The 15,415-nt window shown below is 34.5% G+C and overlaps 2 protein-coding genes across 4 annotated transcripts; both read left to right on the forward strand.

Annotated features, from left to right (window-relative positions):
- Positions 1 to 4,076: 4,076 nt before the first annotated feature.
- On the forward strand, positions 4,077 to 6,597 carry LOC140829578 (putative E3 ubiquitin-protein ligase RF298). The gene is made up of 2 exons (XM_073192891.1): positions 4,077 to 5,903; positions 5,989 to 6,597. Exons 1-2 carry the CDS (start codon positions 4,077 to 4,079, stop codon positions 6,505 to 6,507), a joined length of 2,346 nt encoding a protein of 781 aa, XP_073048992.1. The 3' UTR covers positions 6,508 to 6,597.
- A 5,558-nt stretch (positions 6,598 to 12,155) lies between these two features.
- Positions 12,156 to 14,955, forward strand: LOC140830411 (receptor-like cytosolic serine/threonine-protein kinase RBK2). Of its 3 annotated transcripts, XM_073193684.1 has the most exons (9): positions 12,156 to 12,347; positions 12,637 to 12,702; positions 12,914 to 13,309; positions 13,422 to 13,673; positions 13,777 to 13,931; positions 14,044 to 14,123; positions 14,209 to 14,344; positions 14,430 to 14,579; positions 14,758 to 14,955. In XM_073193684.1, exons 3-9 carry the CDS (start codon positions 12,931 to 12,933, stop codon positions 14,881 to 14,883), a joined length of 1,278 nt encoding a protein of 425 aa, XP_073049785.1. In that variant the 5' UTR covers positions 12,156 to 12,347; positions 12,637 to 12,702; positions 12,914 to 12,930; the 3' UTR covers positions 14,884 to 14,955. The 3 variants fall into 3 exon arrangements, with proteins under 3 accessions (XP_073049785.1, XP_073049784.1, XP_073049786.1); XM_073193683.1 differs by lacking the exon at positions 12,637 to 12,702; XM_073193685.1 differs by lacking the exons at positions 12,156 to 12,347; positions 12,637 to 12,702 and adding an exon at positions 12,793 to 12,812 and having other exon boundaries at positions 12,916 to 13,309.
- Positions 14,956 to 15,415: the final 460 nt, after the last annotated feature.

Raw genomic sequence — 15,415 nt, forward strand, 5'->3', positions numbered from 1 at the left:
ATGACTTAAAGAACCCCATGAACATGACAAAATATAAAACAAATGAAAGGGTAAAAAAGAAAACTCACAAATGAAAGTTAAGTACACTATTAATTAACATATTAAACTAACATATCAAATTACTTGAAGAACCAAATGAACATGACAAATTATAAAATAAATAAAAGGGTAAGAAGGTAAGCTCACAATTCAAACTCATATATTTTTTAAATATATAATATAATATTATGATAAATTTATAAGTAAAATCAAAATAATCATTATTTGATTGAGTTAAGTACACTATTAATTATCATATTAAACTAACATGAAAAATGACTTAAAGAACCCCACGAACATGACAAATATAAAACAAATGAAAGGGTAAAAAAAACTCACAAATGAAAGTTAAGTACAGTACTATTAATTAACATATTAAACTAACATAGAAAATTACTTAAAGAATCAAATGAACAAGACAAATTATAAAATAAATAAAAAGGTAAGAAGATAAGCTCACAATTCAAACTCATATATTTATAATAGTATTATATATATATATATATATATATATATATATATATATATATATATATATATATATATATATATATATATATATATAAAACACACACACATAATTAGGTTGTCAACCAATCGTGCCAACTTAAATTATATATCTAATAAATGAGTGTTATTTCATTAGTGGACACAGAGGTTGATACTATAGGTATGTAGGGTAGCAAAACCATATATATGTGTGTGTTTGTCTTGTGAATATTCCAAATATTTTATATAATTTTTTTTTTACAAAATAAATGTTGTTTATCTTCTGTGTTTTTTATGTTGGTTGTTTTGTTCAGAGATCATGATTTTATAGTTCGAAAAGAGTAATTTATATATATAAAGTATAAAATCTCTCCAAGGAGTGTTAAAGTTGCTAACTCCTCCAGAGACTCTCAAGCCTAAGGTTATTTGAATCGACGTATTTTAAATTCCTACATTTCAAAAATATTTATTTTGTAGTCTTAGAAAAGAAAAAAAAATTATACTTCAAATCTATCTCTTGCATATTTGTATAGTGTTTCATATTAATTATGATTTATTCAAGTTCACTTAATAACAGAGACATTTAAAATCTATTTTGATTTGCGTAATTAATGTGTAAATAAGTCATATATGAATTTAAGATATCATTTATTGTTTCATTGTTAACAATAAAACTATAATTGAAATCCATGAATTTGAAATACATTTTTTGTTAGACCTAAATTTATTGTGGCGATACGAATCAAAACCAGCAAGCTGTTAGTTAAAACCAGTAGACAATATAAAAGCAGGACTAAGTTTTCAGAACTTAGATAACCAGAAGCAGAACCGAGTCTGAAATTAGGATAACTTAACGTCTTCTATGCTAACGGAAGTAGTCTTAAATGTTACCGTTACTTATCGAGTACATGTATTTATTGCACTATTAAATGCTGTACTAAGTCATTTAATTCGATTTACTCATTTTAGTTGAAAGCTTTTTGCAGTGATCCATTTAAGGAATAAAGTTGTTTCTTTCAGACACCAAAAGAGCCGTTTTTTATTATAGACGTTGGATTCAAGTTATCTATATATATGGATCAAAACCTACGTGAAGATGACCACTGATCTTTTATCTATCTAACGCTACTTTGAGCAACCGCGAATCAATCACCATCTTCTAAGCTCAAACTTGCAGAAAAGCAGTACACGCTTCATATTTTACATCTAATCTTTGGAGATGATCTTGTACTGCTGTTTCTTCATCTCTTCAAGCAAAACACCTTACTATATTTCGAGAATTTGTAAACTGGAAAAGAGTCTTTTCCAGAACTTTGTTATACTGAGTCACTTTGTGTTTAGTTACTAAGAGTTTCAGTAGGCAAGAGATAAGATCTGCTGAAGTGGGTGTGTACAAGTGTTGTACTGTAAAATCCAAAGTTTTTTAGTGATACCTTCTGGAAACAGAAGAAGGAGAGACGTAGAAGATTTTATCTTCGAACTTCCAGAAATAACTACTGTTTTATTGCCTACTGCTATTACTGTTTTTCACCCTACTCCATCGGATTGTTTCCGCACTTATCATTCTGAACTGCTGGACGTACTATAGAACAAGAACATCTACAATCTCTAACAGGATTCTAGCACCTTTTGCAAAAACGATCAAAGGAGAATCGATCCCCAACATTTTTGCAACCTAATAGTTTACATATCAATTGATAAAATTCGATTAATAAATATATTACGTTGTTTGAAATAGTCAGTAACTGAAATTTAAATATGATAACATTCAGAACACGAATTATTTAGCTAACAAACAATAAAATCATATAAATGAAATTTAAATAAGGTGTTATCGCAAATTATTTTTAGTACAAAGGACATTTGAAATTCTATTAACGATAAAAACGCAAATTATTTATCCAACGAACATTTAAATATATAACTATTATTTAAAAACGATACCGTTAAAAAGCGCGATTTGTTTACCCAACGGATATTTGAATTATATAACTAAAATTTAAATATGGTACTACTAAAATCGCTGACAACGAACATTTGAATTCGATTAACGATAAAAGCAAAAATTATTTATCCAACGAACATTTAATTAATACATAACTATAATTTAAAAACGACATCGCTTAAAAACGCGAATTTTTTGCCTAACGAACATTTGAATTATATAACTAAAATTTAAATACGGTACTACTAAAGTTGCAGATTATTTACCCAACGAACATTTGAATTATATAATCGTAATTTAAAACGATACCACTAAAAGGTGCGGATTATTTAGCCAACGAACATTTAAATAATCAAAATTCAAATATGGTACTAGTAAACGCGCAAATTATTTATCCAACGAACATTTAAATTATATAACTGGAATTTGAATACGATACCACAAATTAAAAACGTGAATTACTTCACGAACAAATATTTAAACAATCTAAATAGGCATAAACCACAAAATGGACTAAAATTTAAATATGATACCACTAAAAACAATGAAATATATTAGACGACCATTTAAATAATACAAGTAAGCAAAATTAACATTGCTGACTGAAATTGCAAAATTAAGTAGTATATGCAGTGTGACAATTCATATCACGAGTATATATGTATGTAATATTTTAATATCTTGGCAATAATCACAAAATTATTTCAAAAAATCAATGTCAATATATTCGTTAGATTTTAGTATATTTATTGTAAATGACTGAGTAAGAATTATGTGTTCATTGGATTTACACCATTTAGTAAAAAATTAGTGGGAAAATCTGGTAAAAGAGACGAAAATGGTTGCTGCTGATGCAAAAAGGTGCGAAACATTAATGGGTATTAAGGGCATCGATTATTGTAATCTTGCCATTTGGATTACAAAATCCACTGGCAAATTACGTTGTGGGTGAAGTTTAACAAAAAGTTGGTAGCCCAGTGGCCTATATAAGACAAGCTCTGGTGTGCAAATGAGAATAAAATGTGAGTGAGTGTGTGTGCATGGTGCTTTGTGAGCGTAGAATTAAAAACATGAATGGGGTGGAGCCCTTTTCGATTCACATGGTTTTGTGAGTGCCCTTTTGTCGGTAAGTTGAACTTTGTGTTTTGTTTCATGATTCGAATGAAATTCTTTCGAAGTCCACACAAGAATTTACTTGTTCTTCATTTTGGAGCAGTTTTTGGGATTCCCTTTTGGATTGAGATTTTAGTGTTGGTGTTTGGTGTTTGTGGATCTGATTATCCAAGTGGTTTTTAAGCAGGAAAAATTCGTAAATTTTTTTGCTGCCTGCTCAAGGATCCCAGGTTTCAGTATTTTTTATTTTCAATTTTTATTGGAATTTACATAGAGTCAATGATGTTTTCAAATGAACCTTTTTCTTTCTGTGTTTTCTTCGTTGATCAGGAGTTGCTGGTACACTGATGATTTTCGATTGTGAAATAATTTCCTATCGTCTTAAATATTTTTTCTATTTGGTAGGCCACTGATATCGATACGATTGTACCACCAAGTTTGAATTTTTTGAGGTTACAAAACCTGTTGTCCGTGCCGTTGATTAAGATTCATGGGCAGCAACGGGTGTGGTGATGATAGCAGTGAAGGTTTATCGATAACCATTGATAAAGAAAGTTGTAGCGAGAGGGAAATTTCATCTGATGCAGTGGTAGAAACTGATCAGGTCGACAAATGTGCCTCGCCTTTGAATGAATTTCATGGGCACGAGACGCTAACTTTGAACGAGTTGAGATCGCCGGCTTCAGGGCCTGAAAATCTTATCGCGGAGGAGGAAGATGATGATTTACCCGAGTATGATTGGGAAGAACATGCGAACCACCAGCTTGAGGGACACTTGACCAATAATCTGCTTGCGATTTTCCAAAGTGCAATACAAATCGTGGTCCAAAGTGGATATAGTGACTTAGCTGCTGGCTGGGCGGTTCTAAACTCTGGCCTAAGCCGTGGTGGTAAAGATGTGGTGTCAAATATTGTGGATGGTGCTTTGGCTTTACTTAAGACAACAAAGGAGAGTGACATACCCAAGAAGCCTGTGTTTGATGGACTAAGGAGCTTGGTGGAGTACTTTGTACTCGAGATGACCAATGTGATTATTGAGGCAAAGCCAAAGTTAACAATCTCAGAAGCAATGCGGTGTCTGCTGAAAAGTGACATGAATCTCACGCGGGCATGTGGGGAGGAGGATGGCGGCCCTGGAGAAAAAATTGAAGCTTCAAGCACCAGCCATTCAAGTGATAAGAATCCGGGAAAGGAACCAACGGCAGATTCTACAAGTTCATGCCCCATTCCCAGCCCTCCTCTTAATCCACCAAAGGGCGCCACCTATCCAGGGAAAAGATGGAAAAAAGGTAATATTTCCGTTAAAGAAATGAGGGACCAGTTATGCCTTGCTAGAGATCATATTCGGGCCTCAGCTCAAGCAGGAGTCATGAATGATCAGAGATCCGGCGGGCCGGTCGGTAAAAAGACTAAGTCTAGGAAAGATAAGTCCCGGCACAAAGCAATTCTTCATTTGGAGATTAAAGATCGCAAGGATCATGCTTCAGAAGAAGCTAACAAGGTAAAACTTGCAGCCTGGGGGAATATGGTGCTGGAGAAATCACTAAAGTCGCAATCTAATTTGCTAACGAGGATCGCTGATGCAAACTCAACATCCATACCTGATTCAGTACCTTCTCCTGCCTCGCCTGTGAAAGAAACGGTTTCTGCGTCATCTGAAGAAAAATTCAAAGCTCCACAAGATCCTCGTTTGAAGGCTAAAAGCACCCATGTTTCTGAACCTTTGAAGGATACTGATTATTACGCTGGGATCCCGTATGATGAAACTCTACAGAAGCACATCCCACAAGATGAAAAAGACGAAAACATCCTGTTACTAACGCCTCGCAAGCAAGAGCTTGAGAAAAAGCTCCAATACTGGAGCGATTGGGCCAGGGAGAAAGTTATGCAGGCTACTAAAAGACTTACTCAAGATCAGGGGGAGTTGAAAAAGTTGAGGCAAGAGAAAGTGGAGGAGGAAAAGTGTAATAAGGAGAAGCAAATCATGGAGGATAATGCCAATAAGAGAATCTGTGAAATGGAAACTGCCTTGTCCAAAGCCACCGACCAGATTGAGGTGGCTAACTCCTATTTCCGCAGGCTTCAAGAGGAGAATTCTTTGTTGAGGAAGAGGATGGGGGTTTCTAATCGTAGGGCAACTCAGTCTTTCCAATATTTGGAGGAAGCTATTGAGAGGGAGCAGGATGCCATAAGGAAATGTCAGTCGTTGGATACCCAAAAAGGCTTATGCCTGGATGAATTGGCTAGTGCAAAAAATGAAGTAGCCGAGTTGAACAATCGGCTCGAAAAGATGAAAGAACGACAAGATCGGTTTCAGGTATGCTTATCTGATCATATACATATGTTTTGATAATCTGATCATATATTGTAAGTCGAACCTTTGTTGTGATGATTTGTTATAGGTTCTGTTGAGGCAAGAGGAGAGCGACAAACTCAAGGCTATCGCGGACTACGAGTCCCTTAGATCTAAAAGAGAGCAAGATGAAGCTTTGGCCGCAGCTGAGGCAGAAAACATAACACAAATGGCCGAGGTGAATATTCAGAAAACCAAGGAAGATATCAAGAATCTTGAGAAAATGATCTCTGAGCTGAAACTGGAATCCGAAAGATCGAAAATAGCATCTCTTAACATCGGATACGGTTCCTGTTCGAGCAGCAGCGATGATTTCTTCACATTTCGTTCGTTACAGGTACCGGAATTCACCAAGAGCTTTCCCGTGTTGCAGAAGTTCGGGAGTAAACGTGCGAGGGAATGCATTATGTGTATGACCGAAGAGATATCGGTGGTGTTCTTGCCTTGTGTTCATCAGGTTCTTTGCGTAGAATGCAACATCCGCCATGAAAAGCAAGGGATGAAGGACTGCCCTTCTTGCAGGACGACGATTGCGAAGCGGATTCCTGTTAAATATCGTCCGGTTTAGTGTAATCTTTAAGGATTAAAATATGAACATGGATGCAGTAGGAATTAATGCTTTCGAAATGCATGGAACTTGAATTTCGATCGCATATGTTTTTGAGATTTTAAATCTTAATTTCTTGTAATCAAATAATTAATGGCAATTGCGAAGATTGAATTCCCTATCCTTTTCACTTTCTTGCAAATTCTTTACATTTGTGGATGAATAATTATTAGTACTTGTGTTTCAAGTAAAAGAGGAATAATTATTATTTTAATGTGTTTAATTATGCACGTGTATTCACATATCAACAAGTCATTACATATTAATTCCTACAAAAATCAAAATAATAACAAAATATAGTGTTAAACTTTGCGCACTTAAAATATAATTCTAATTTAATTTAATTATATAATTTATTTGATCTATTTTCATTCCTTATAAACATCATCTTTATAATAAATTATTATTTATATATCTCTAATTATATAATTTACTTTTTTTAAAAAAAATTACTCATTTAAAAAAAATAGTAGTGGTGTGGGAATATATTTATATTAATTATAATAGTTGATTCATAGCATTTAGCAAATAATATATTTATTAACAAACATCATGAGAAATTTAATTACTTCATTTATATAACTGATCAATATTAATATCTTAATATTTTAATTTGATTAAAAAAGGCTAGTTATTTCTTTCAAAATATGTAAATCACCAAAATCATGTACAACAGTCCTTTTTCTCCTAATTAGAATATAAAATAAAATTTGATAATGTTTATATATTAGCATTTAAAAATTAGCATTGTTTATTTTTAGTTACATACTAATTATTAACATAATTGATCTAATAAATGCATTCCCATATGGCCATATAGCTTGATTTTTTTTTAAATCTAATGCATCTATTAATTTTAGCATGTAAATAAAAAAAAAAAAAACCATTTTATTTTTCAGGTACGACAAAGGTTAGTTCTATCACAAGGTGCAATAAAGATTTGGGTTCGAAAGGGTCACTAATTCATACGAGAGAAGTTCTTATATATATTTGTTTCGATCCAAACACATTGGAGACAATACGCAAGGTTTGGTCATCTCCATTACCTGTTTCAAGAAAGAAAAAGCATCTTCATTTACCTGCATTGGTGCTGTTTTTATGATCAGTGAATCTAAGCTCTTTGAATGAACTCTTCAATTGCAGGATGATTTTGTTCTCCAGTACGATCGAGATGGTGAAAAAAGACCCGCTCTGCCTCACATTGATCACATGTAGCTAGTACCTGCAGAAGTGACGACTCTTGATGAACAGTATTTTGCTATGGATTGTTTGGTAGGATCTGCATGTATTGGGGAGAGAACTAGGCAATATCGGCCTAAAAATCTGGTGGGAATATTGCATGCACTTATTCTTGAACTCACTGTTAGAACCGCCCAGCCGGCAGCTACCACACTATATCCACATTCGACAACCTTTTTTATCGCAATTTTCGGTGATCTTAACTCATTCAAAGTTATAAGCGCCTTGTGTCCATGAAATTCATTCAAAGGCGAGGCCGATTAACAACTGGAGTTTCTATCACTGCATCAGATAAAATTTCCCTCCTGCTACCACTTTCTTTTTCAATGGTTGTCAATAAACCTTCACTGCTATCACCACCACACCCGTCGCCACCCATGCATCCACATCACCACCACCGAAAACAGGTTTTGTAACCTCAAAAAAGTATTATAACTTGGTGGTGAAATCGTCTGTGTGGTATCCGGTTTTTTATGAATAATATAATTTTAAAAAGTTTGTCAAATTTAAATATAATTAATATAAGTGATTTAATATCTAGTAAATGCACGGGAAAATCACGTTCTCTGATTCAATTCGAAGAAATAAAATTATTAAATTTTAAATAATCTGTAATTCAAGATTTTTACATGTTGGATATTTTGAACTTATACTGAATTTCATCATGATACCCATGTAAGGGCTCGGGCCATTATTTACCCGGGATATCAATTGATAGCCCAGATCAGAAGCCAGCTTCTCGGTCACTTCTCCTCTTCCCGGGCAGTCATCATAGCCCGGGCTCTCATACAAGTATCCGGGTAACCGACTACCCGGGCCACCTCGAGAATTGCACCACACTCGAGTATGATTGATACATGCAGTCTAATCTGTCAGAACAACTTGGGCTTGGTGTGTCCTAGAAGCCATCAGAAGCTAGAGTATGGGCAACCGACTTGTCATACTTAGTAGGCGACGCTGGAATCGAGGTAACTACCCATTTTCTACTATAAATAGCATTGTATGCATATCATTTAAGGGGGCTCTGAAATCTTTTAACTCTCAAGCGTTACACATATTTTCTCTCAAATATTGCTTGTGTTCGTCTGAAAACCTGCTGACTTAAGTATTGGAGTGGCTACGCCGGACACCCCTCCGGCGCCCATTCACGAGTTCTTCTCTTGTTTGCAGGTGCTATCACAACCGTTATCTTCACTCAAATTCCCAAGCACTATAAATTATTGATTTGATCTATTGGAGCTTCCTTACCCGGCTCATCCATTTCAACGAGATCACGTCATGTACGTATGTTTTCTTTTTGTGTAATACGTACTTTGCATATTTTAGAATTTGATGAAAATGATCTTATGTTTTCTTTTCCCTTATTTTTATCAGATTTATAGAGTGATTTTACGTTGGAAAAATTGCTTTAATACCTAAACTTTACCTAGCACGGATTTTGTACGTAAATAATTACTTCCAAGTGCACAGATTTCCCACATTAAGCTAAGTGTCATGAGTTCATTTCCCCTGTGGTGATGACATGGTGTGTAATAGTACTTATGGAACTTGGCAAAGTTCTTAGTCCTAGAGATGATCAACATGGTCCTCAAGGTTAGGTCAGACTTAACAACTCCAGAGACTAGGTGAGTGATATAAACCTCTCGAGGGCACAAACTTTGTTCCTAAACTTTGCGCCGCACAAATTTTGGGTGTAAATGACCTTGAGTACACAGGTTTTGCACGGTAAGTGCACATGAGTTCATTGTTTCCAAATTAAACGTTACAACACTCATGATATAGACGACTCATGGCTGGCAATGGGATTGGTGAAGTCAATGGCCACAGAAATCTAACTTCAAATGAGATGGGATCATCAGATTTAAGGCATGAAACTGCTGTTGAGGATGATTTGCCGAAATATGATTGGGAAGATCACAGGGCTCATCAGCTTCAGGCACTCTTGATTAAGAATCTGCATACAACATTCCAAACTGTAGTTAAAAAAAACCGGCCAGTGACTCGACATCTCGCAATGGTGGTGACGTGGTGTCGATTGTACTGATGGATTGAGGAGTTTAGAAAAGTACTTTGTCCTAGAGATGATCAACACGGTCCTCAAGGTTAGATTAGGTCAGGCTTAACAACTGCTAATGAATTTTATGAACCTCTCCCATGGGACATATTTTGTCCCAAAACATTGTCCCACATGAATTTTGCACGTAAATGACCTCAAGTGCACATGTTTTTCACGTTAAGTGCATATGAGTTCATTTTTTATCCCGTGGTGGTGAATAGTACTGATGGATTAAGGAGCTTGGCAAAGTACTTTGTGCTAGAGATGAACAATTTGGTCCTCAAGGTTAGGCTATACTTAACAACCACAAAGGCTATGTGATGTTAGCTGATAATTGACATTAACCTCTCGAGGGCACAAATTTTTTACCTCAACTTTGCACCGAACTGATTTTGCAGGTAAATGACTGGAGTGCACAGATTTTGCAAGTTAAGCGCACATGACTTCAATTTCCTCAAATTAAATGATGCAGCTAGCACCCATAACCTTATCGTGCACTTCCTGAGAAATTTCTCCGCTTCACCGGTGAAGAATTTGCACAAAAAATGCACAGAAATTTCTCTTCTACACCGGTGAAGAATTTGCACAAAAAGTGCACGAGTCCATGTTCTCCAAATTACATGTATGTATTATTTCAACTGGCCGTGTCTCTATTTTTATTATATAAGAATAGGAGATAGAAACGTTAATCTTGAGAAGATATAAGGCATACAATTGTAGAATAATATATTATTTTATATTATTTCAAGAGATTATAGTCTTAGCATGTTCGATTTTGTCATAGGTGCTCTTTCCAACTTTTTTTCTTTGGTTGGTCATCAAAACTGCTAAATTGGTGCATATGGCATACTTAACATGGTCGTCTCATATATGTTTCAAAAGTTGATAAATGTACAAAACCCCATCTATTTTTGAATAAATTAATCCACAAATAAGAACCATTAAACAATTTCGACTTACTATCCCCAAAGCTTAAAACATGATTTCAAAAACACATGGTGTAGCTTAATTTATGCCTAATTTCCATGTTATTTTCATTACGTTGGCATGACCTGATATCTTTTGAGATCCAACGTCTTGTTTCTTCACAACTCGATACGATGGTTCGGTCCAGCTTTTTTTTCCGAATTGTTGTAGGAGATGAGAGCGGTTTATCTAATCTCGACTACTTCTTTGAGCCCTGGACCGAATAGGTTAGCTCGCATATCCAGGATAGACTGACTATTCGTACAAGAACTTGCTTGTCTAAATTGAACTTATTTTGAGTTTGAGTGAAAATGTAGCCTTTTTCTTGGAACATGGTTTTTCGATCATATACATGTCACTTTACGTTTTAGTTATTTATGTTATCAAATTTCAATATTAATGATATATTTTTCGAGTTTTGATATTTTATACGAGTAGTGTTGTTGTAGCACATTGAAAACGTAATTAAAATTGAAAAAAAAAACATAAATGACCAAATTTTGTAGAAGATTTCATAGTCTCATACGAAACAAGATTATTTGAAAACGTAAAAGGCAAATACATATAACAATCAATTTATTGATTATTTAATTTGACATATATAAAAGAAAAGCATCTTATGGTATTTTTACGTATTTAAACAGATATATTACTAAAACTATGGTATAAACTAACAAATCTCGTTCCTTTCTTTTTTTGGGAAGAAAAAATAATTTTAAAAATCTACGAAAAAGCAGACTAACAAATCTCCGAAAAGAAAATCAACAAGTCTTTTATGCATATATTTTAAATTAGTTGTAACACCAATTATTTCAATTTTAATTTAACATCATTATAATGATAATGGCCCTTATTTTATTTAAATTCAGTACTCAAGTACTTTATCAACACACAAATATATTTACACAAATATATTTGAATTGCGAAATAGAAAATTCTTAGTATGAAACTTATCATGAATTACGAAATAGCAAAATCTTATAAAAATAAAGAGTAGGTCTCTTGTGAGACGATCTCACGAATCTTTATCTTTGATACGAGTCAATCCTACCGATATTCACAATAAAAAATAATATTATCAGCATAAAAAGTAATATTTTTTTATGAATGACCCAAATAAGATATTTATTTCACAAAATACGACATGTGATATCGTCTCACACAAGTTTTTGCCACGAATCGTACAATTTTTTTATTTTAATTGATTTATATATTTTTTGCATAATAATCAAATAAGGGTCTTTTCCTCAAATTTATATTCTATGAAAATCCATATTCTTCTATTTTTTACAATTTCGCCGTCTTTTCAAGAAAATCTTCAATTTATTTAGGCTGGTGGGGTAAAGCTTTGCAGCTTTGTCTGGGGAGAGTAACCTTGGACAATTACAATTCAACTTCATGCAGCAAATATAATATAATCTAAAGAAAAAGGAGAAAGAGTACAAAGTAAAAAAATTCAAGCTTTTTGTTCTGTGTAAACAGCCAAATCGTCCGCTTCTGAAAAAAAAAATCCGTCAAGAATCGAGAGCTTCTTGTTCCAGTACGTTGTGCTCTTTTTTTCCTTGCGTCTACCTCTTGTTTCTCTTTTTGTCTGTGTTTCTAAGGGCCATAGTTCAGGAAGTGTCAGTCTCTGTTTTGTGGATAACAAATTCTAAAAGATTTGATTTTTGGCTTCTTGTTGGTTTCTTGCTCAATTTTATCGGTGAATTTTTCTTTTCTGATTTTTGTTTTTCTGCGTTGAGTTTGTCTTTTAATGGGTATCAGTTGTTCATATCGTTTCAGCTACAGGGCTGAGATTAAGTAATATCTTTGAATTTGCTTACTCTTAGATTTTCAAGAAAATTTCTCCCTTGAAACTCCATCTACTGTTAGCCAGCCATTCTTGAAGCTTCCGGGTAGATTTTAAAATTTTTGAGCTTTGGCACATTAATCCCACAGATTATTGTATCTAAAACATCTCGCTATCCAGTTGCAGATGTTGAGTTGAAGTTTCTTTAACGTTTATGTTGTGTATTCCTTTAATCTCATGCGTTCTTTAAATTAAAAAAAAAAATTTGTACATCTTCAATGTTATTCGACTTAAATTTGCTTGCTTTTTCCTGTTAGAGAATCGATTTTCAAGAATGGAGCAGAAAGATAAAGGGAGCATTTATTCCCCTGATTCAGTTCTTGAACAATTCTGGAGAACTGAGGAATCTCAAACAGATTCATCAAAAACAAGTACTTCGGAATCAAAGGAGGCTCAAAATGACGCAAATTCGGTTACACCGCCAACAAGGTTCTGCGCGTTGTTGAGGGATAAATCAAGAAGAAAACTAGCTTCGTTGAATCCCTTGGCAAACTTCAAACTATCAAAGAAATTTAGTGGTAGTATTAGTTCCATGGTTGAATTTACTGGCAGCCCGAATCCCCTAATTGACTCCAGTTTGCTGTACTTCAAGCCTCAATGGAAGAACTTTACATTGTCCCAACTTCAAAAGGCAACCAGCAATTTCTCCCGAGGTTTTGAGTTAGTTTCGCTCAAGAAAAAGAACTGTTCAACATGTCTGGATATGATATAGAAGAAACTTTAACCGACATTTGTTTACACATATTGTTTTTTTCCTTTGAATAGGGAATTTGATTGGAAAGGGTGGTTATGCTGATGTTTACGGGGGACGTTTACCTGGGGGACGTCTTGTAGCTGTTAAACGGTTAACAAGAGGGCCCTTGGGAGAGAGAATGCTCGATTTTCTATCCGAACTCGGGATAATGGGTCATCTGAATCATCCAAACACTGCTAAAATGGTTGGATATGGGATCGAGGGTGGATTATTTCTCATCATGGAGTTATATCCCCGTGGAAGCTTGGCTTCTATGCTTCAGAGTTGGTTCATGATTCTTGGATCAATGCATATTTTTCGTTCTCTTAAGTTTTTTAGCACGCAAGGACTAAATTGGTTTCTCTTCACTGTTTCCAATTTAAATAGGTTCCAAGGAGAAGCTGACATGGGATGTTCGCTACAAGATTGCGCTAGGAGCTGCTGAAGGGTTGCTTTATCTTCATGAGGGTTGTCAAAGAAGGATCATTCATAGAGATATTAAAGCTGCAAACCTATTGCTAGCGGATGATTTTGAACCTCAGGTATATTCCCCAAAATCCAAAGTATGCATACAGTGTAGGCCTAAAAATAGAGAAAATTGCATATTTGAATTAAGTTGTATGAGTGGATTAACATGAGGTTCTTTCATTCTAGATATGTGATTTTGGCCTTGCAAAATGGCTCCCAGAACGATGGACTCACCTTACAGTTTCAAAATTTGAAGGCACTTTTGGGTAATTAGAACCTAAAGTTTTTTCAATTTTGTTTATCCATCTTAGAATAATGATTTAAGATTGCCCATAATCCTTATCTCTGAAGGTATCTGGCACCAGAATTCTTGATGCACGGAATAGTAGATGAAAAAACAGATATTTTTGCCTTTGGAGTGTTACTTTTGGAACTCATCACAGGCCGTCGAGCCCTTGATTATTCAAACCGAAGCCTCCTTATATGGGTATGGCAGTTTAATTTTTTTAAAGGGTTGCTGAATATGTAGTGTTTTTTTTCATGATAATATTCTGATTATTTGCTTCTGCCAGGCAAAACCACTGCTCATGAAGTGCAAAATCCGAGAGCTCGTGGATTCCACACTCTCTAACAACTACAATCCCTCACAGATGAATCTCATGATTTTGACTGCCTCTCTCTGTGTGCAAGAGTCTTCCATTAAACGCCCTCGTATGCGCCAGGCAAGCACATCAGTTTCCCTCGAGTTCTTACAAATGGAAACAACAAGAAACAGAAAAAGCAAATAATCCTAGGATAATCTTCACCATGGTTTCTTGACTATGTTGTCCGAATAGTATTATATCAAACTCGGGCTTGGATAGTTTTAAACTTAGTATTGATTCATCATCTTCGATGTAGGTTTTGCTGCTTTTAAAAGGACGTTGCGGCGACCTGGAGTTGGTCAGAAAATTTAACAAGCTTTCAAGTTGGAAGAAGTATTATGAAGAGCTCTTTAGTGCAGAAAATTTGCAACAATTTGTTTGATTCCTTGTAAATATCGAGAAACTTTGAAATTTATAAAAACAAAGAAGGTTTAAATTATGCATTGGCTCACAATTTCTTTCTTAGAATTCAACATCCCTTTTCAACTGATAAATCTTTAATTTAAAGATAGATAGATAATAGATGGACCAATGGGCTAAATCTTGCACTGATTCCTAGTACTATTTCAAACGGTCGATTTTTCACTTTGGGCAACGGTCCCCGAATCTTTTGGAGTATTTAATTGATCCAAGTCCAAGTAGTTGTGCCAAAAAGTCAAGATTCATGGGTCATGTAGATTGTAGCCCAATAATTTAATTATTAAATAAAATTGAAAATATTATAAATTTAATTTAAAAAGAAATAAAAGACATAAGATTAGGGATAATCAACATCATCAACTAACTTATTGATAACATGAGGTTCACTAATACCCAAATAGATTTTAAATCAACTTCATCTTAAATCATGCAATTTCAAATACAGACCTCACGGGTCGTATTTTGTGAGGCAGATCTCTTATTTGGGTCATCCA

This window comes from Primulina eburnea, chromosome 4 (genome assembly GCF_022965805.1).
Source record: "Primulina eburnea isolate SZY01 chromosome 4, ASM2296580v1, whole genome shotgun sequence".
Lineage (NCBI taxonomy): Eukaryota > Viridiplantae > Streptophyta > Magnoliopsida > Lamiales > Gesneriaceae > Primulina > Primulina eburnea.

Coding starts and splice junctions, on each gene's coding strand:
- LOC140830411 (XM_073193684.1), top strand. CDS start 12,931: ATGGAGCAGAAAGATAAAGGGAGCATTTATTCCCCTGATTCAGTTCTT. Junction 14,124..14,208: donor AAATTTGAAGGCACTTTTGG/GTAATTAGAACC, acceptor TTATCTCTGAAG/GTATCTGGCACCAGAATTCT. Junction 14,345..14,429: donor ACCGAAGCCTCCTTATATGG/GTATGGCAGTTT, acceptor TGCTTCTGCCAG/GCAAAACCACTGCTCATGAA.
- LOC140829578 (XM_073192891.1), top strand. CDS start 4,077: ATGGGCAGCAACGGGTGTGGTGATGATAGCAGTGAAGGTTTATCGATA. Junction 5,904..5,988: donor AACGACAAGATCGGTTTCAG/GTATGCTTATCT, acceptor GATTTGTTATAG/GTTCTGTTGAGGCAAGAGGA.